The 16,057-nt window shown below is 27.0% G+C and overlaps 2 protein-coding genes across 2 annotated transcripts; both read left to right on the forward strand.

Annotated features, from left to right (window-relative positions):
- Positions 1 to 2,638: 2,638 nt before the first annotated feature.
- On the forward strand, positions 2,639 to 4,182 carry HO133_003298 (uncharacterized protein; the record flags this gene model as incomplete). The annotated part of the gene is made up of 2 exons (XM_037294221.1): positions 2,639 to 2,666; positions 2,717 to 4,182. 2 exons carry the CDS (start codon positions 2,639 to 2,641, stop codon positions 4,180 to 4,182), a joined length of 1,494 nt encoding a protein of 497 aa, XP_037149602.1.
- A 1,706-nt stretch (positions 4,183 to 5,888) lies between these two features.
- On the forward strand, positions 5,889 to 7,021 carry HO133_003299 (uncharacterized protein; the record flags this gene model as incomplete). The annotated part of the gene is made up of 3 exons (XM_037294222.1): positions 5,889 to 6,875; positions 6,938 to 6,948; positions 7,006 to 7,021. 3 exons carry the CDS (start codon positions 5,889 to 5,891, stop codon positions 7,019 to 7,021), a joined length of 1,014 nt encoding a protein of 337 aa, XP_037149603.1.
- Positions 7,022 to 16,057: the final 9,036 nt, after the last annotated feature.

Genomic DNA, 16,057 nt, shown 5'->3' on the forward strand with positions numbered 1-16,057 from the left:
AGACTTCATTAGAGGCTTTATCGCAGTAAAATAGAAAAGATAAAAGAGGTAAAAGAGATAAGAAGATAGTAGAAGAGGAGATAGTAGAAGAAGAGATAGAGAAAGAGATAGAGAAAGAGATAGAGAAAGAGATAGAGAAAGAGATAGAGAAAGAGATAGAGAAAGAGATAGAGGAAGAGGTAAAGAAAGAGGTAGAGGAAGAGGTAGAGGAAGAGGTAGTGAAAGAGGTAGTAGAAGAGGTAGTGAAAGAGATAGTAGAAGAGGTAGTAGAAGAGGTAGTGACGGTTTTTTCAAGACATGGTAGGCCGATAAGGCTTAAAAAACGGTAATTTGAGTTCTCCGATCTTAAGTCTGGATAGAAATAAAAGACCATCATTATTGTACTAGTTTGCCATATAAATTTAATGAAAGGTAGACATTTTGATATTGCGTCGAATTTATCGATTTTAAGAGCGTGTAAATAAGGTCTCGATTAGAATAGTAGACGCTACTATAGACTACTGTAAGCCATACGCGTAGTCTTCTTTATTATTTCTTATATAGAATAGAAGATAAATAATAGAGACGCGTATTAGATAAATATCGTATCGATAATTATCTAATCTTCTAGTAATTCGCTATTACTTAATTAAGTATATTTAAGATTATATAATTTATTAATTAATATCGCTATCGTTATTCTTATATTTATAATTATAAAGATCTCCCCCTTAGAGAATTCTTTACTCTTTTTACTACTCTATACTTAGTCTATATCTTTTTCTAAAAATTCGCTATATTTATAAATTATAGTAAATTAATAATAATCTTAAATTTAACGATTTATTACTTTATAATTCGATTAACTTTAATTAAAGAAAGATACTCTACTAACTCTTTTAAATTATAATATTTAAAATAAATAATATTTAGAGTCTCTTTTATATTAAGTTAACGCGTTATTAACGCCTTAATCTTATTATTAATACTTCTCTTATAATATTTTAAAATAATATTCTTATAGAGTTTAAAGCTTAAGTTCTTATATATAAACGTTTAGCGATTAAAATTCTTTTCTTTTAATATTTTAAAGAGTTAATATTAAGTTTAAATATCGTAATATAATAATTAATATTTATAAAAAAACTTATAATCGTAATAAGTTTTATTATTTAATTTTTTTAACTTATTTAAGATTATAATAAGATTATTTATTATAATAATCTTATTTATAAGAAGAACTTAAATGAGTATTAAAAATTATCTCGATATTTAAAGAGTTATTAAGAAAATGCGATATAATTTCGACTATATATTAGATAATTTAAGTTATAAAGAATAAAGATAAAGTTAATAATAATAGAAGATAGTAGAAAGTAATAATAATATGAAAGAAATATAAAATAAAAGTATAAGAGCGAGGCATAAGCGTGTCTTTATTATTTATCTTCTATTTTATATAGAAGTTAGTAAAGATAATTACGTAAGTGACTTATAGTAGTCTCATAATAGCGTCTACTATTCTAATCGACACTCGCGTATCAGATAAATATCGTATTAACAATCGTCTAATCTTCTAGTAATTCGCTGTTACTTAATTAGATATATTTAAGATTATATAATTTATTAATTAACGTCGCTATCGTCGTTTCTATATCTATAATTATAAAAACCCTCTCTCTAAAGAATTCTTTACTTCTTTTATTATTCTATACTTAATTTATATCTTCTTTTAAAAATTCGCTATATTTATAAATCGTAGTAAATTAATAATAATCTTAAGTTTAGTAATCTATTACTTTATAACTTAATCGATTTTAGCTAAAGAAAGATATTTTATTAACTCTTTTAAATTATAATATTTAAAATAAATAATATCTAGAGTTTTTTTTATATTAAGTTAATACGTCGCTAATACTTTAATCTTATTATCGATATTTCTCTTATAGTATTTTAAGATAATATTTTTATAGAGTTTAAAGTCTAAGTTTTTATATATAAACGCTTAGCGATTAAAATCTTTTTCTTTTAGCGTTTTAAAAAGCTAATATTAAGTTTAAATATTATAATACGATAATTAATATTTATAAAAGAACTTATAATTATTATAGATCTTATTATTTAGCTCTTTTAACTCGTTTAAAATTATAATAAAATTATTTATTACGATAATCTTATTTATAAAAAAGATTTAAATAAATATTAGAAATTATCTTAATATTTAGAAGATTATTAAGAAAACGCGATATAATCTCGATTATATATTAGATAATTTAGATTATAAAGAGTAGAGATAAAATTAATAATATTAGAAGATAATAGAAAGCGATAATAATATAAAAGAAATATAGAATAAAAGTATAAAAGCGAGGCATAAGCGCGTCTTTATTATTTATCTTCTATTCTATATAGGGGTTAGTGGAGATGACTGCGTAAGTGGCTTGCAGTAGTCCCGCAGTAGCGTCTGCTATTCTAATCGACATCGCAAATGGGGGTAACGTGCAAATGGGGGTGGAAACGAGTACATTGGCATATTTTTCCAGAGTCCAGATCGCCTTGAGATATCAACAACAACAATACCACTGGTGCCACCACCCTAACAGTAATTGGCCCAACCTTCGTATCGCCTCTGGATCTCCCGTTTGAGTAACGGCAAAATATGGGCTTAACGCAGGAATCGATTTCCTGTCGTCTCCCCCACCCGACGAGACTTCACTACAAGACTCATTCGTTCCAGTAATGCCAGAAAACATGCTCCCGCGACTTCCCCAGGGCGATTCTTCCCTTATTTCCGCCCTCTCTCAAAGCCTCTCGTTTCATTCCTCGCCTGAGTCCTTCATCTCAACTCGCGCACGAAATACAGCAGCTCTACATTCATCAAACGCAGCCGGGAAAGAGGAGACGGCCTCCCAAATCCCTACCGTGGTTCGTGCAAGAATCCTCAACCGTAACGTAGCCGTCGTCTCTTCTCATCGCCTCTGCGAAGATATCCTGCGGGTTGGGAACGGAGAGCCACAGAAGACAGTGACGGCTATTACAATGGGGGAGATGATCGGGCCCAACACGTTTGCAATCCGACCTGCATACCATGAATTAATGTCAGACTTCTTCCCCCCTCCCAACATACTCCTATTAGATTCACCGGACCATGCTGCGAAGCGGAAAGCGTGGGACGAACAACTGTCATCCATCCCCTCAGAGACATCCATAGAGGTGCAAGAGATTGTAGACGATCATATCAAAAGCTGGCCATCAGAAAGCACAATCGACCTTTACGAGAGCATGAAGGATCTGTCATGGCGAGTGCTCCTATGTATATTTCTGCAGCTGCGCTTGACGGACAAGAAGTACTCCCTGGTGGAATCCCTGCAAGAGAAGCTCCTGCGGGGCCAATTTTCTCTATTTCCCGTGTCCATACACACCCCATTCTGGCGCTCGCCACGCTCCAAAGCTATAGAGGCGCGGCGCGAACTTCAAAAGCTACTGAAAGATCATATCTCTCAACAAGACAAGGGCTGTCCCTTCCTGCAGAAAGGTAAGATTGATGAGGATGAACTAGCGTCCAACGCGATATTATTCACAAGCTCTATCGCAGTCAAAGCGCTGGCGTCTCTCTTGACCGCGAGCTTGCTCAATCTTTTTCTGCTGCCATGCGAGCCCACGTTGGCGTCACGCGTTCGAAAAGAAGGCTCCCAAAACGGCCAAATCCTTTTGAGCAGCATCTTGTTAGAGACCGAAAGACTCAGCCCGCCTGTTGTCGGTATCATGCGTCGAGCGCAGCAGGATGTCATTCTTGCAGCCCCTGAGGGCCAACCTCCTATACTGGTTCCTGCTGGTTGGGACGTATGGCTCTATTTTGTGAGCGCGGGGCGAGATCCGGCAGCGTACGAGCTGGCGGATACATTTCTTCCGGAGAGATTTATCTCAGCCAACGAGACCAGGGACAACTTTGCGTTTGGCGGATCCGGACCAAAAGTGTGTCTTGGAAGAGGCGTGATTAGACATATAATCAGCACTGTTGCGACGAAGATTGTAGATGCTGATATCAGGCTTGAGGGCTCCGTTGCTGCTGAGGGTGTTAGAGGCTGGTTGGGTTGGGACAGCGGCGTTGGTGTAGATGCCTTTGCGAGAGACTTGAAGCAATTACCATGTCAGAGGCCAAAGGAGGCCATACGCATTCTTGTACATCGTGGTCGTGGCTAGGTCAGATAGGCTGTAGCGTGCACCGGGAACCCCAAGGTTCTGAGTGATGCTCTTGTGGCTGGTAGGCTATCACGATTTGTACTTGACGCTCAAGAGTGTTTCATAGACCTTTCTTCCAGGACTCCCCAGTCAGGTATCGTCTTTTGAATTGCCTCAGACTCAAAATCAGCCAAATAGTGTTTGTAATTCCTATTGCGCCTGTACCCATTTGACAGGGTAAGCGTAGTCTTCTGAATGTTTCTATTGCCGAGTGCCCTGTGTGAAAACCAAAGACGTGTAAAATCCAGTAAACAAGATAAACTCGACAAAGACCATACGTCGCTAGATACGTAGTGTTCACCGCCAGAATGGTAAGCCGCCATGAGCGCCGGAAGTTATAGAGATACCAGTGTAACGTCCCAACCGGCGTTCTGGTATTTCAAGATTCTAGATTAGCGTGCGCTCCTTAGACATCCAACTCCTTTTAGCCCTCATCCTAGGCAGCCGACAAAAAGAAGCGGCAACTCACGAAGCATTCATCATCATGAGCATAGTAATTACCAAGATACCTTTCTCGCTCCCGCGAACGATATACCATTGCAGCAGGCCCAAAGCGCTTGCAAGCCCAACATGGTGCCAGGCTAGCACGCGCCACCTGATACCGTCAAACACGGCCTTCGTGCTCCCGCCCGTTCGCTGTCTTCGCAACCACGCAGCCAGAACTAAGATTACAGCATCTTGTAAAAGATACCCTGTCTCGAGCGCAGTGATGCTGTTGCCAAGAGTGGAGCGCGCTTGAATGATTCTTAGCTTTGCGCCGTCGTACGCACCGCCTTGTCCAGCATCAGGCTGAGTATCTTCCAGTTGAATGGGGGGGCGAGCAGAAGATGGACGAGGATACCAGTCATCCCGCCTCCTGCAGAGTTCGTATGTTGATAGACACGTGACGAGAGTGCAGTGGAAGGCGGAAATGGCCTCGCGAGACTTGTCGAAGCGAGAAGGCGTGGCGGTGCGAGGCGTGATGAGGAAGAAGAGGAGAGGGTAGACGGTCAGGGACCCGACTAAGGTTAGTTGGGAGGCTAGGGCGAGAGGCCCGCTGGAGGTGTCCATGCGTGGATTTCGACTGGAAAGGGGAGCAGTGGTGGTGTGAGGTGGGGGAATGTCATAAGTGTTAGTACTGTCATAGTCGAAATTCTAGCTATAAGAGCAACGTTCAAGGAACAAGGGATATAGAAATTGCTAAAGGACTAATTCAAGACTTCTTATAGAATATCCTAATGCCACCTGCTTCGGATCATGGTTCTTCATCTATGCTGTTATTTGTGACAGCAGAGTGGAACATACACTTACTCTACTCGTACTAGGTGTACCGGTGTTTGGCAACACCGGGCTCGCCTATTTCCGACCCCGCTGACCCCGCGTTAAGCATCGTCTAAGTCGATGCAAAAGAATTCATCGACATTCGGCAGGAAGCGAAAGTACGCGGGCAGTGACACACCACTGTAATTAGCTGTACGTTACTACTGATAGCTTTGATGTCGTCACCGTCGAGTAGCAGCTCCGATACGGTTGAACCCAAACACTTCTATCCTCGGCTAATGGTACTGGATCTCCATCCTCGTCGTAGCATCATTCCTCCTCCCCCCTCATTCTAATCCAGTGCCAGCCCAGGTACCGCCATTGTGACTTCTTGAAATTGACTGCGCCTACTTCCTGCCAATCAGACCATGCCTCCAGACCCTCGCACATCCGTATTCCTCCCCCGTCTTGTCCTAGGAACCGCGTTTGCGACAGCAATACTTCTTCCTTCTCTACACTCCCCATTCCTCTCGACTCTTTACAACTTCCTCTCGCAATCCGCCTTTTACCGCTTCTCCGGCTTCGAGACACTGGAAACCATCTTCTTTTACCTGCTCATCGAAGTCATGTACACCGTCAAATTCGTCCACAACCCGCATTTGCGCATCGACGTCCGCGGCCCTCAAAGCGCCGAGTTCGACGCCCGTAACCCTCCCAAGCGGCCACGCATGCGCCGCCCCTCGCGCCGCATGGGTGAAATAGCAACCTACGCCGCCCCACTGTTGACATTGGACTTCACACTTATTAAGAAGTACGCCGGAGTCCCTGCGGCCGCCATCAGGCAAACAGGGGGCTATTGCCCACTAGTGACAGACCGGAATATCAGCTCCTCCTTCCTGCGGCCCACACTGCACAATTTCTCTCTCTCCTCCCCACTCCAGCTGTGGCGCGCCATCCCCGTAAATCCCCCAAGCAGCCGTCGTCTTGTTTTCGAACTGGTGGCGTCATTCTTCCTCTACGACGCGCTCTTCTTCTTCATCCACATTGCCTTCCACCGGATCCCTGGCCTCGCCTCCATCCACCGGCCGCACCACACTCATGGCGAAATGCACCCACAGGTCACGAACCAGCTTTCCGTGGCTGAGCGGTTAGCGTTGATACTCCTGGCCAATTTCGCGCTGAACGTCATCGGGGCCCATGTATTAACGCGGACTGCATTCGTGCCACTATTTGTTTACTTGCTAGTCGACGTACATTCGGGCATGGATCTGGAATGGAGCTACGACAAAGTGCTACCGCGGGGGTGGGGTGCTGGGGCGCGGAAACATGCGCAACATCATCGAGGGCGGGAGGTGGGGTTCCAACCATTTTTCTGCTGGTGGGATGAGGGGTTGGAGGTCTTCAAGGGGCTTTGGGTGAGCGAGTAGAACAAGAGCGCCGCATACCGCACCACCAAACCCTGCATGCACTTTGTCAGCTTATACACTTGTAAGTTTAAGCTCTATCTGATAATTATTATATTATGACTATTACTTATATTTATAGATTTAAATATTTTTAAACTTTTAATATTTAAAAATATTAGTATATACGAGTAGGCCTATAAATTAAATTCATAACCTATTTTTTTAATTAGAGCTGTCGAGTAAATTTAATAAGCGATCTTTAATAAGCGATATTTGAATTCGTTACTTTTAAAGAATTATGATATCAAATTTTAAGATTTTTACATATTCGAAAAGCGTAAATCGCGGTCTATAATTTTTTTTAATAGAAAATAGTAAAGTTATTAAATAATTAAAAGTAGAGAAAGAGATTTTAATAGTTACGAACGTTAATTTATTTATTCGCAATATCTAATTAAAAAGCGTAGCGAACTCGAATTTATAATTAACTGTATATATAAATTTAAGATTTTTTAACTTAGCTCTATCTTATTCTATTATATATAAGTAATTAATTTTTAAATCTAATTTCGAGATTAAATTCGATTTTCGAAGAGTAAAAATACTTTAATTTAAAATTTACTTAGAACTATAAAATCGAATTTAATAATTTTTAAATTATTTAAAAGTAAAAGTTATATTCTATAATTTAAGAAAAAATTAAAAAAATTTAATAGAAAAAAGAAAAGTTATAATAATAATAAGTTTATATAAAGTTAATTAACTTTAAATTAATTTAAATTTAATTAATAAGAAATTAATTTTAATATCTATTATAATTTATACTTATTATTTTCTTTTATTTTTATTTCTATAATTTATAGAATTTTATTAATTTTATTAATTTTATAATTTTATTATTTTTACGATTTTACGATTTTTTAGCGAGAGAGATTTATAGATTCGAATCGAGAACGAAGCGAATTTATTTCGAAGTTTAGTAAAATTATTATTACTCGATTATTTAAGTTTATATTAAAGAATATTCTTAATAGAGTAAATAAGTTTTTAATAAGCGATATTTAAATTCTTTATTTTAAAAAAAGATTAAATTCTATAATTCTTTTTTTATTTAAAAGTAAAAATTACATTCTATAATTTAAAAGAAATATTTTAAAATTTTAATAGAAAATAAAAAAGTTATTTTAAAATTAAATAAATATTCTCTTTTTTAATTAGGGCTATCGAGCGAACTTTAATAAGCGATATTTAAATTCTTTATCTTTAAATATTTATAGAACTAAATTTAATAGTTCTTTTTTTATCTAAAAGTCTATATTATATTCTATAATTTAAAAAAAGAATTAAATTTTTTAATAGAAAATAAAAACATTATTCTAAAATTAAATAATATATATCTATTTTTAAATTAAGACTATCGATAAATTTAATAAGCGAATTTAAATAAGTAATATTTAAGGTTTCTATCCTTTAATAATTATGAGATTAAATTTTATAATTTAAATTTTATTAAAAAGTGTAATCTTCGCTCTATAATTTAAAAAAATTATCTTAAAATTCTAATAGAAAAGAAAAAAGTTATTCTATTTATAAAATTTTTTTTTAATAAGAAGTCTTAAAAGAGCTATCGAGCTAACTTAGATAGTCTAGCTAAAAGATATAATAATCTCGAATTTATAATTAGCTAAGGTATATATATAAATTTAAGATTTTCTAATTTAGCTCTATCTTTTTTTTTATATTAATTAGAGAATATTAGAAGTCTAAATATCGAGGTTTACTCGACTATTTATAAACTTTCTATTAAAATAAATATTTTAATTCTTTAAATATCTATCTAGTATTATAAAAGTATTATGTACTTATATATATAACTCTTTATTAATTAATTATAAAGCTACGAGTAAAGGCCTATAAATTAAATTTATAATCATTTTTTTAATTAGAGCTATCGAGTAAATTTAATACCTTACGAAAGCTACTATATATGAAAATTTACTATTAATAGAAAATAGATAAACTATTAGCGATAATAATACGATTTGTATAATAAGAACTATACACCGAATATATTCAGATTTCACGTTCTATATAACGTACGTCGAATAGAGTTTATTAAAATTCGGGTTATATGACTCTTAGCGGTCACGTAATATAGTTACGTAATACGCCTTAGCGTGTTTATATCTAGTCGCTCTTTTCTCTATAGTAACTCTATAATTAATAACTAAGTATCTTATCTTATAATATTTAAAGTCTATTATATAAAAATAGTAATAGCTATAGAGATATTCTTTTAATCTTCTTAATAAAATTTTTTTTTTCTCTTAAAATAGTTATAGATCTAAATAAATATAATTTATTAATAATATAAAAGACTAAGAATCGCTTTTATTTTTATCTTAAGTAAGTTAAAATATACCGCCTTTAGTCGAAATATCGAACTCGCTAAATATATTAAGTATATAATTATATTATTATATAATCGAGTTATATCGCTAAGATCTCTAAATCTTATTAATTTTTACTAAATTAGAATATTTAATTTTATTAAAAGTAAAATTATTCTATATTAATATTAATTTTAAAATTATATATTAATTATTAAATTAATAGTTATTAATTAAAAGTAATTAGATATTAATATTAATAATCTAATTATAATTTAAAATATTCTAAAGCTAATATTACTATCTTTTAATATATTTATAAATCTATTAAGATTAAAATAATAAAGATATTTTATTAATATTAGCTTCTAAATCTCTAAAAGCCCTTTAAAAAAAAGATTAGAGCTTTATTATCGAATTCTTTTTTTATAATTATTTATATTCTATTATTATAATTATAAAGTTAGAATAATCTTCGAAGTCTTATAATAATAGCTAGCGATATAGATATTTTAAGTTTAAATCTCTAAATAAGTAATATAAAAAAGATATTAATCTTCTTTTAAGAAGGAGATTCGTATATCTATAATAACTATATTTTATATAATCTTATTAAAAACTAGTCTATATTTATAAATTATTTTTATTATTAAATATTTTTTATTTTAATTAGATTATCTATATCTATCGTAACTCTATATATAAATATTTTCTATTTCTTATATAAAAATTTAAAGTCTAAAGGCGATAGTTAGCTAATATTAATAAGATTTTTAAAAACTCTAATAATAATTAGAGTATTTATTTTATTCTTATTATTTTATTAGATAATAATTTTATTAATCTCGAATTTAATATTAACGAAGATACTCTTAGCTCTATAAGTAATATTAAGTTATTTAGTCTTTATACTAAAAAGCCTATTTTATCTATTTTAAAGTTATCTTTAAAATCTTCTTTCTCTAATTCTATTATCTCATCTAAAATAATAACTAAATTACTATTATTATTACCGCTATCGCTCTCTCTATTAATATTCTATATATTATTATTTAGATTATCTTTTAATAATAATAAATCTAAATAATTAGTTATAGCGCTTTATAGATAATATTTTTAATTAATTTTAATTTAATAGAAGTAATTTCTTTTTAATCTCTATCGCTATTCTAGAATTTAATATAAAATATATTAGATAAAGATAAGATATTAAAAACTAATTAGTACTTAATAATCTTTTATTCTTTATTAAAACTATTAAGCTTAAAACTTATATAACTATTTTTTAATATCTTAAATATAATAATTATTAATTTATCGAAATTAATTATAATAATAAAGATCTTTAAATAATATTAAATATTATCGCTAAATATTATAAATCTAAAAATTTTAAACTTTATATAAAGCTAATTCGCTAATTACTCGATATTACTCTTATTTTTAAAAGAGATATTTATTAATATAAAAAGAACTTTTATAAAATTATTATTAAAATTATTAATCTATATAAATTATTTATTTTATTAAAGTTTTTTCTAATTTAGCTCTTTCTTATAGAACTTAAAAACTCTTTTAATATTTTTATAATAATTTATATTTAGATTTATAAGCTATATAATAATAAAGCTATTAAATTTAATAAAATTATTTATATCGCAATAAATAAAGAGATTTATCTATTATTATTTAAAGATAATAATATTATTATATACACTATTCGTAATAATAATAGTAAAAATAAAGATAAATAATTTGCAAGATATTATAAAATCGATAATTTAAAAACTAATCGCGAAATTTACTCTCTATATAAGATCGTTAAATATAAATTTAAATATTCTCTTATTAAATATTAAATTAAATTCTCTTATTTAAAATTTAAAAAGTTTATATTAAATAAGAAAAAGAAGAAGAAGGCTTAAATTATTATAATTAATTTTAATAATATAGAAAAGAGCTTTAATATTAAGCGTAAGCGTATTAAAGAGATACTCTTTAATATCTCTACTTTAAAGAAAAATAAATATCTTAATATTAACTATATCTTTTTAAAAGAATTAAATTTAATTATATATTATATAGATTCTAATTTTAATAATTTTAATATTTTTAATATAATTAATAATAAGAAAGTTATTAATTTAATAATTTTTAATTTTAATTTAAAGTATAATTTAATAATAGCTAATTTCGCTAATTTATATTCTTATATAGTAATAGACTTTAATTACTCTTACTATTTCTTTATTAATTATTTAATATTTATTATCTATAAAAAGATTTACTCTTATTCTATTCGCGATATTAAGAGTAATTAAATTTAATTTCTTAATTATAATATTATTAATTTAGATTACTTTATTTAAGATAAATATATTAATATTATTCTATTTAATATCTTATATATACTCGATATAAGTATTAATCTTCTTTCTATTAATAAACTCTTAGATATTAATATTATAATTAACTTTTATAAGATTAATTATACTTTAATTAAAGATAATCTAAAATTAATAAATACTTATAATCGAGATTTATTCTTTCTCGATCTTTAAAATAATTTAAATAATATTTTAATAATATATAGTATTTCTTTAAATCTAATTTATTAACTTTAATATATTTATATAAATTATTTAAATAAACTCTTCGCTATAATAATAGATATAGATTTTATTAAGAATATCGCGGATAAGTATATTTATAAATATTATATTATAAAGTGTTAAAAGATTATCTCTTATATTAGTTCTACTATACTCGATTTATAATTAAATAAATTTATTTATAGCGATTTTATAGAGTCTTTATCTTCTATTAATTTTAATAACTATAAATATTTTATAATATTTAAAAATAATTTTATCTTCTACTCTAAAGTCTACTATATCTACTATAAAAGTAAAATCTTCGCTATATTTTTATAATTTAAGACTTATCTTAAATTATATAATTATAAAATCTCTTATATTTATCTTAATAATAGAGATAAATATATATTTAAAGTCTTTTTTAATTATCTCGCTCTATTAAGTATTAAATAAAAATCTATTATATCTAATAATTCTTAAATAAATAATATAATTAAATGTTTTAGATAGATCTTATTATATAAGATATATCTTATTCTTTTAAGCTTTAATCTTAATAAATCTTTTTAATTTAAAATTATTATTATCGCTAATTATCTAATAATATAATTATCTAATATTAAAATTATTATAATCTCTTTTAAGATCTTCTATTAATAAAAATCTATTCTTTTCTACTTATATATAATCGATTTTATCGCTTATATAATAAAACGACTTTAGAAAAAACTTATAAATTAGAATAAAAAGTATATTCTATTAAGATATAAGAGAAAGTATATCTTTTAATTATATAATCTTATTAAAAAGATAATTATTTAAACTAATAGTATATACTTTATAAAAAAATATTTTTTAATTATAAATCTAAAAGAAGAAATTAAGGTTTATAAGTTTTTAAATAAATAATAACGTTTAATAGTATTAGTATTCGCTATAGAGAAGATATTAAATAGATAGCGTATTATTAATATTTTGAAAGATATTAAATTTAAAAAAGTATTAGAAGATATTATATTTATAATTAAAATAGTTATTAAATCTTTAATAGCTTTAAAACTTTTAATATTTAAAAAACTAAGATTAAATTTTCTTTAATTAATTAATAAATTAATACTTTCGCGAAGATCTATATAAGAGCTTTTAGTATAATATATTTAATTAATTATATAAAAGTTTTTAATTTAAACGCCTTTAATATAAATTACTTAATTAAATACTATATTTATATTTATATTAATAATTTAATCTATATTATCTATATAAAAAAATTCCTTAAATTTAAATTTATTATTTACTATTATCGAAGTTATATAAATTATTTATAAAGATTATAAATTAAATACTATTTAAAGAGTATTATATAATTACTTAAATCTTATAATTTTAAATTTATAGAATTTATTCTCTAATTCTCTTTCGAGAGTCTTTACAATATTCGCTTTACTTATAAATTATATTAATAAATTAAATATTTTTAAATTTATTATTTATAAATAAACTATATCTAATTAGTTATTTTAAATAAATTAAAAACTTTTTATAAAGAATAAATATAAATCTCTTATAAATAATAATATTTAATATTTTATCTAGATACCTTTCGAGGCTTATATTCTAAAAAATAAATAAATCTATATTTTAAAATAAGATCTCGATAAAAAAATTATTCGCTATAAGATATATTAGATTATTTAAAAATTCGAATAATAAAAGAATTATAATTATTATAATACTTTCGCGTCGATAATAAAGCTTATAACTATAAAATAATCTTTATATTTATAATTATTTTAAATTAAAACTTAAAATAAATAGATATTAAAATTATCTTTCTATATAATAATATAAAGAAAGAAATTTATATATATTAATTCGATAGCTTTAATAAGAATAATATTAAGATCTATAAATTAAATAAAATATTTTATAATTTAAAGTAATTCTTTTAAGTCTAATATTAATACTTTTTAAAGTATATAAAAAAACTAAGTCTCTTTTCTATTAAATTAAATAATAATATATTTATAAACTCTAAAAAGAATATTATTATAACGCTCTATATTAATAATATCTTAATTACTAATTCTAATAAAATTAAAATTTAATAAATTAAAAAGAGTCTTAATGCGAAGTTTTATATATTAAATTTAAAATTATATATTTATTACTTAAATATAACTATTAAGAGAGATTATTATAGCGATATCCTTTATCTAAAATAAAAGATTTATATTATTTAATTTTTAAACTATTTTAATTATTAGAATTTTATTTTAATATTAATATCTCTTAAAATTAATTAGAAACTAACTTTCGCTAAAGAGAATTATATCACTTTAAGAAAATTATAAAAGAACTATTAATCCGCGATAAGATCTCTTATATATACTATACTCGATATTTATCTTAATATTATTTATATAATATTATTAATAAATCGCTATTTAATTAACTTAACTTTAATATATTAAAATATAATTATTTAAATCTTTTAATATTTAAGAGATATAGTATATTATAAACTTATATATAAAGACTCTCTTTAAAAATTTATCGATTATATTAATTTTAATTAAATTAATAATATAACCCGAAGATTTATATCTAACTATCTCTTTAATATAAGAAATAATATAATTAATTAATTATCTAAGCGTTAAGCTATTATAATATTATCTATTTATAAAATAGAGTATATTAATTAGATATAAACTATTAAAAAAAAAATTTAGCTAAAAAATCTACTTAATTAACTTCTTTATTTTAACGATATAAATTTTAAAACTATTATTATTTTTAGTAATAATTAAAGCGTAATTATTCTCGCAAAAAATACTTAATTCTATACTTATATTAAGTATATTAATATTATCTACTATTTTATATAAGAAAAGATTAATAATAATATTATAGATATATAATATATTCTTATTAATAAACAAATAATTAATAGATTTATTAAGGCCCTTTACTTAGATAAATTTATTACTTTTCGAAATACTCTTAGAATAAAAACTATATTAACTTATCTTCTCGATAATTATTAATTTTACTATTATCTTAATATAATCTTAATATAATAATATTTAATAAAAGAGTTATTCTACTATATTTATATCTAGATTTAAAAAAGTTATCTATTATTAATTATTTTAAAAAAGTTATTTTATTAATCTTCGCATTATAAGTAATTTATTTAAATCGCTCGCCGAGTCGTTATATTAGACTTAGTATTCTACGAATTCGCTATTTTATATCGAAATAGCTATTTCTTTAGCGCTATTACCGCTATTATTATTAAACTTCTAAAGCTCTTTTAAGAGATTTATATCTATTTATTATTAATATCTTAAATATTATATTTTCAAATTATCGCTATTATAATTACTATTACTAAGAGCTAGATATCTAAAATAATTCTTATAAAGAGTCTTATAGCCGACGATATATAGCTAGAAGAATTTCTTTTAAATATTTTATTTAGCTATCCCTATATATATCCTTCGATTTTAAATTAATCGATTTTTAATATACATTAGATAATCTAGAAATAAAATTTTCGAAAAATCGCTTTTTAATAAAAAGTAGAATTTAGATCAAATTTTGATAGAGGACTAGTTTAATATAGTCGTTTTTAAATTTCAACTTTTTATCTTATCTACCCTATTTTAAATATCGCGAACTTTAAATCTCGTATTTTTTAATTTCGTTTATATAAGAAGAATAGAGATATAGAGGATATAAGGGGTATATTTTCACGCTAGCTATTCGGCACTAACTTATCTTAGCTATTCAATATTAATTTTACTCTTATTATTTAACGTTAATTTACTCTAACTATTCAATTTAAATTTTACTTTAATTATTTAGCGCTAATCTTATTTTAATAATTCGATAAAAATCAATTAAGTTATTTTATCTTATTTACTTAGTTTTAAACCCTATTAGTATTAAGCGTCGTATTTATTAGATTTCGTCTATAAGAGAATATATACGAAGGAAAGTATTGAAATTCAAGTTATATAACTCTTGGCGGTTACGTAATATTATTGAAATTCGGATTACATAACTCTTGGCGTCTTAGCGATTACGTAATTACATTATATAATATATCTTAGCGCGCTTATATTAAGTCGCTCTTTTCTTCTATAGAACTCTTTAATTAATATAATTAAGTATTTTATCTTTATATTTTAATAGA

The sequence above is a fragment of the Letharia lupina genome (assembly GCF_014066315.1).
Source record: "Letharia lupina isolate WasteWater1 chromosome Unknown contig_17, whole genome shotgun sequence".
Classification (NCBI taxonomy): Eukaryota; Fungi; Ascomycota; class Lecanoromycetes; order Lecanorales; family Parmeliaceae; genus Letharia; species Letharia lupina.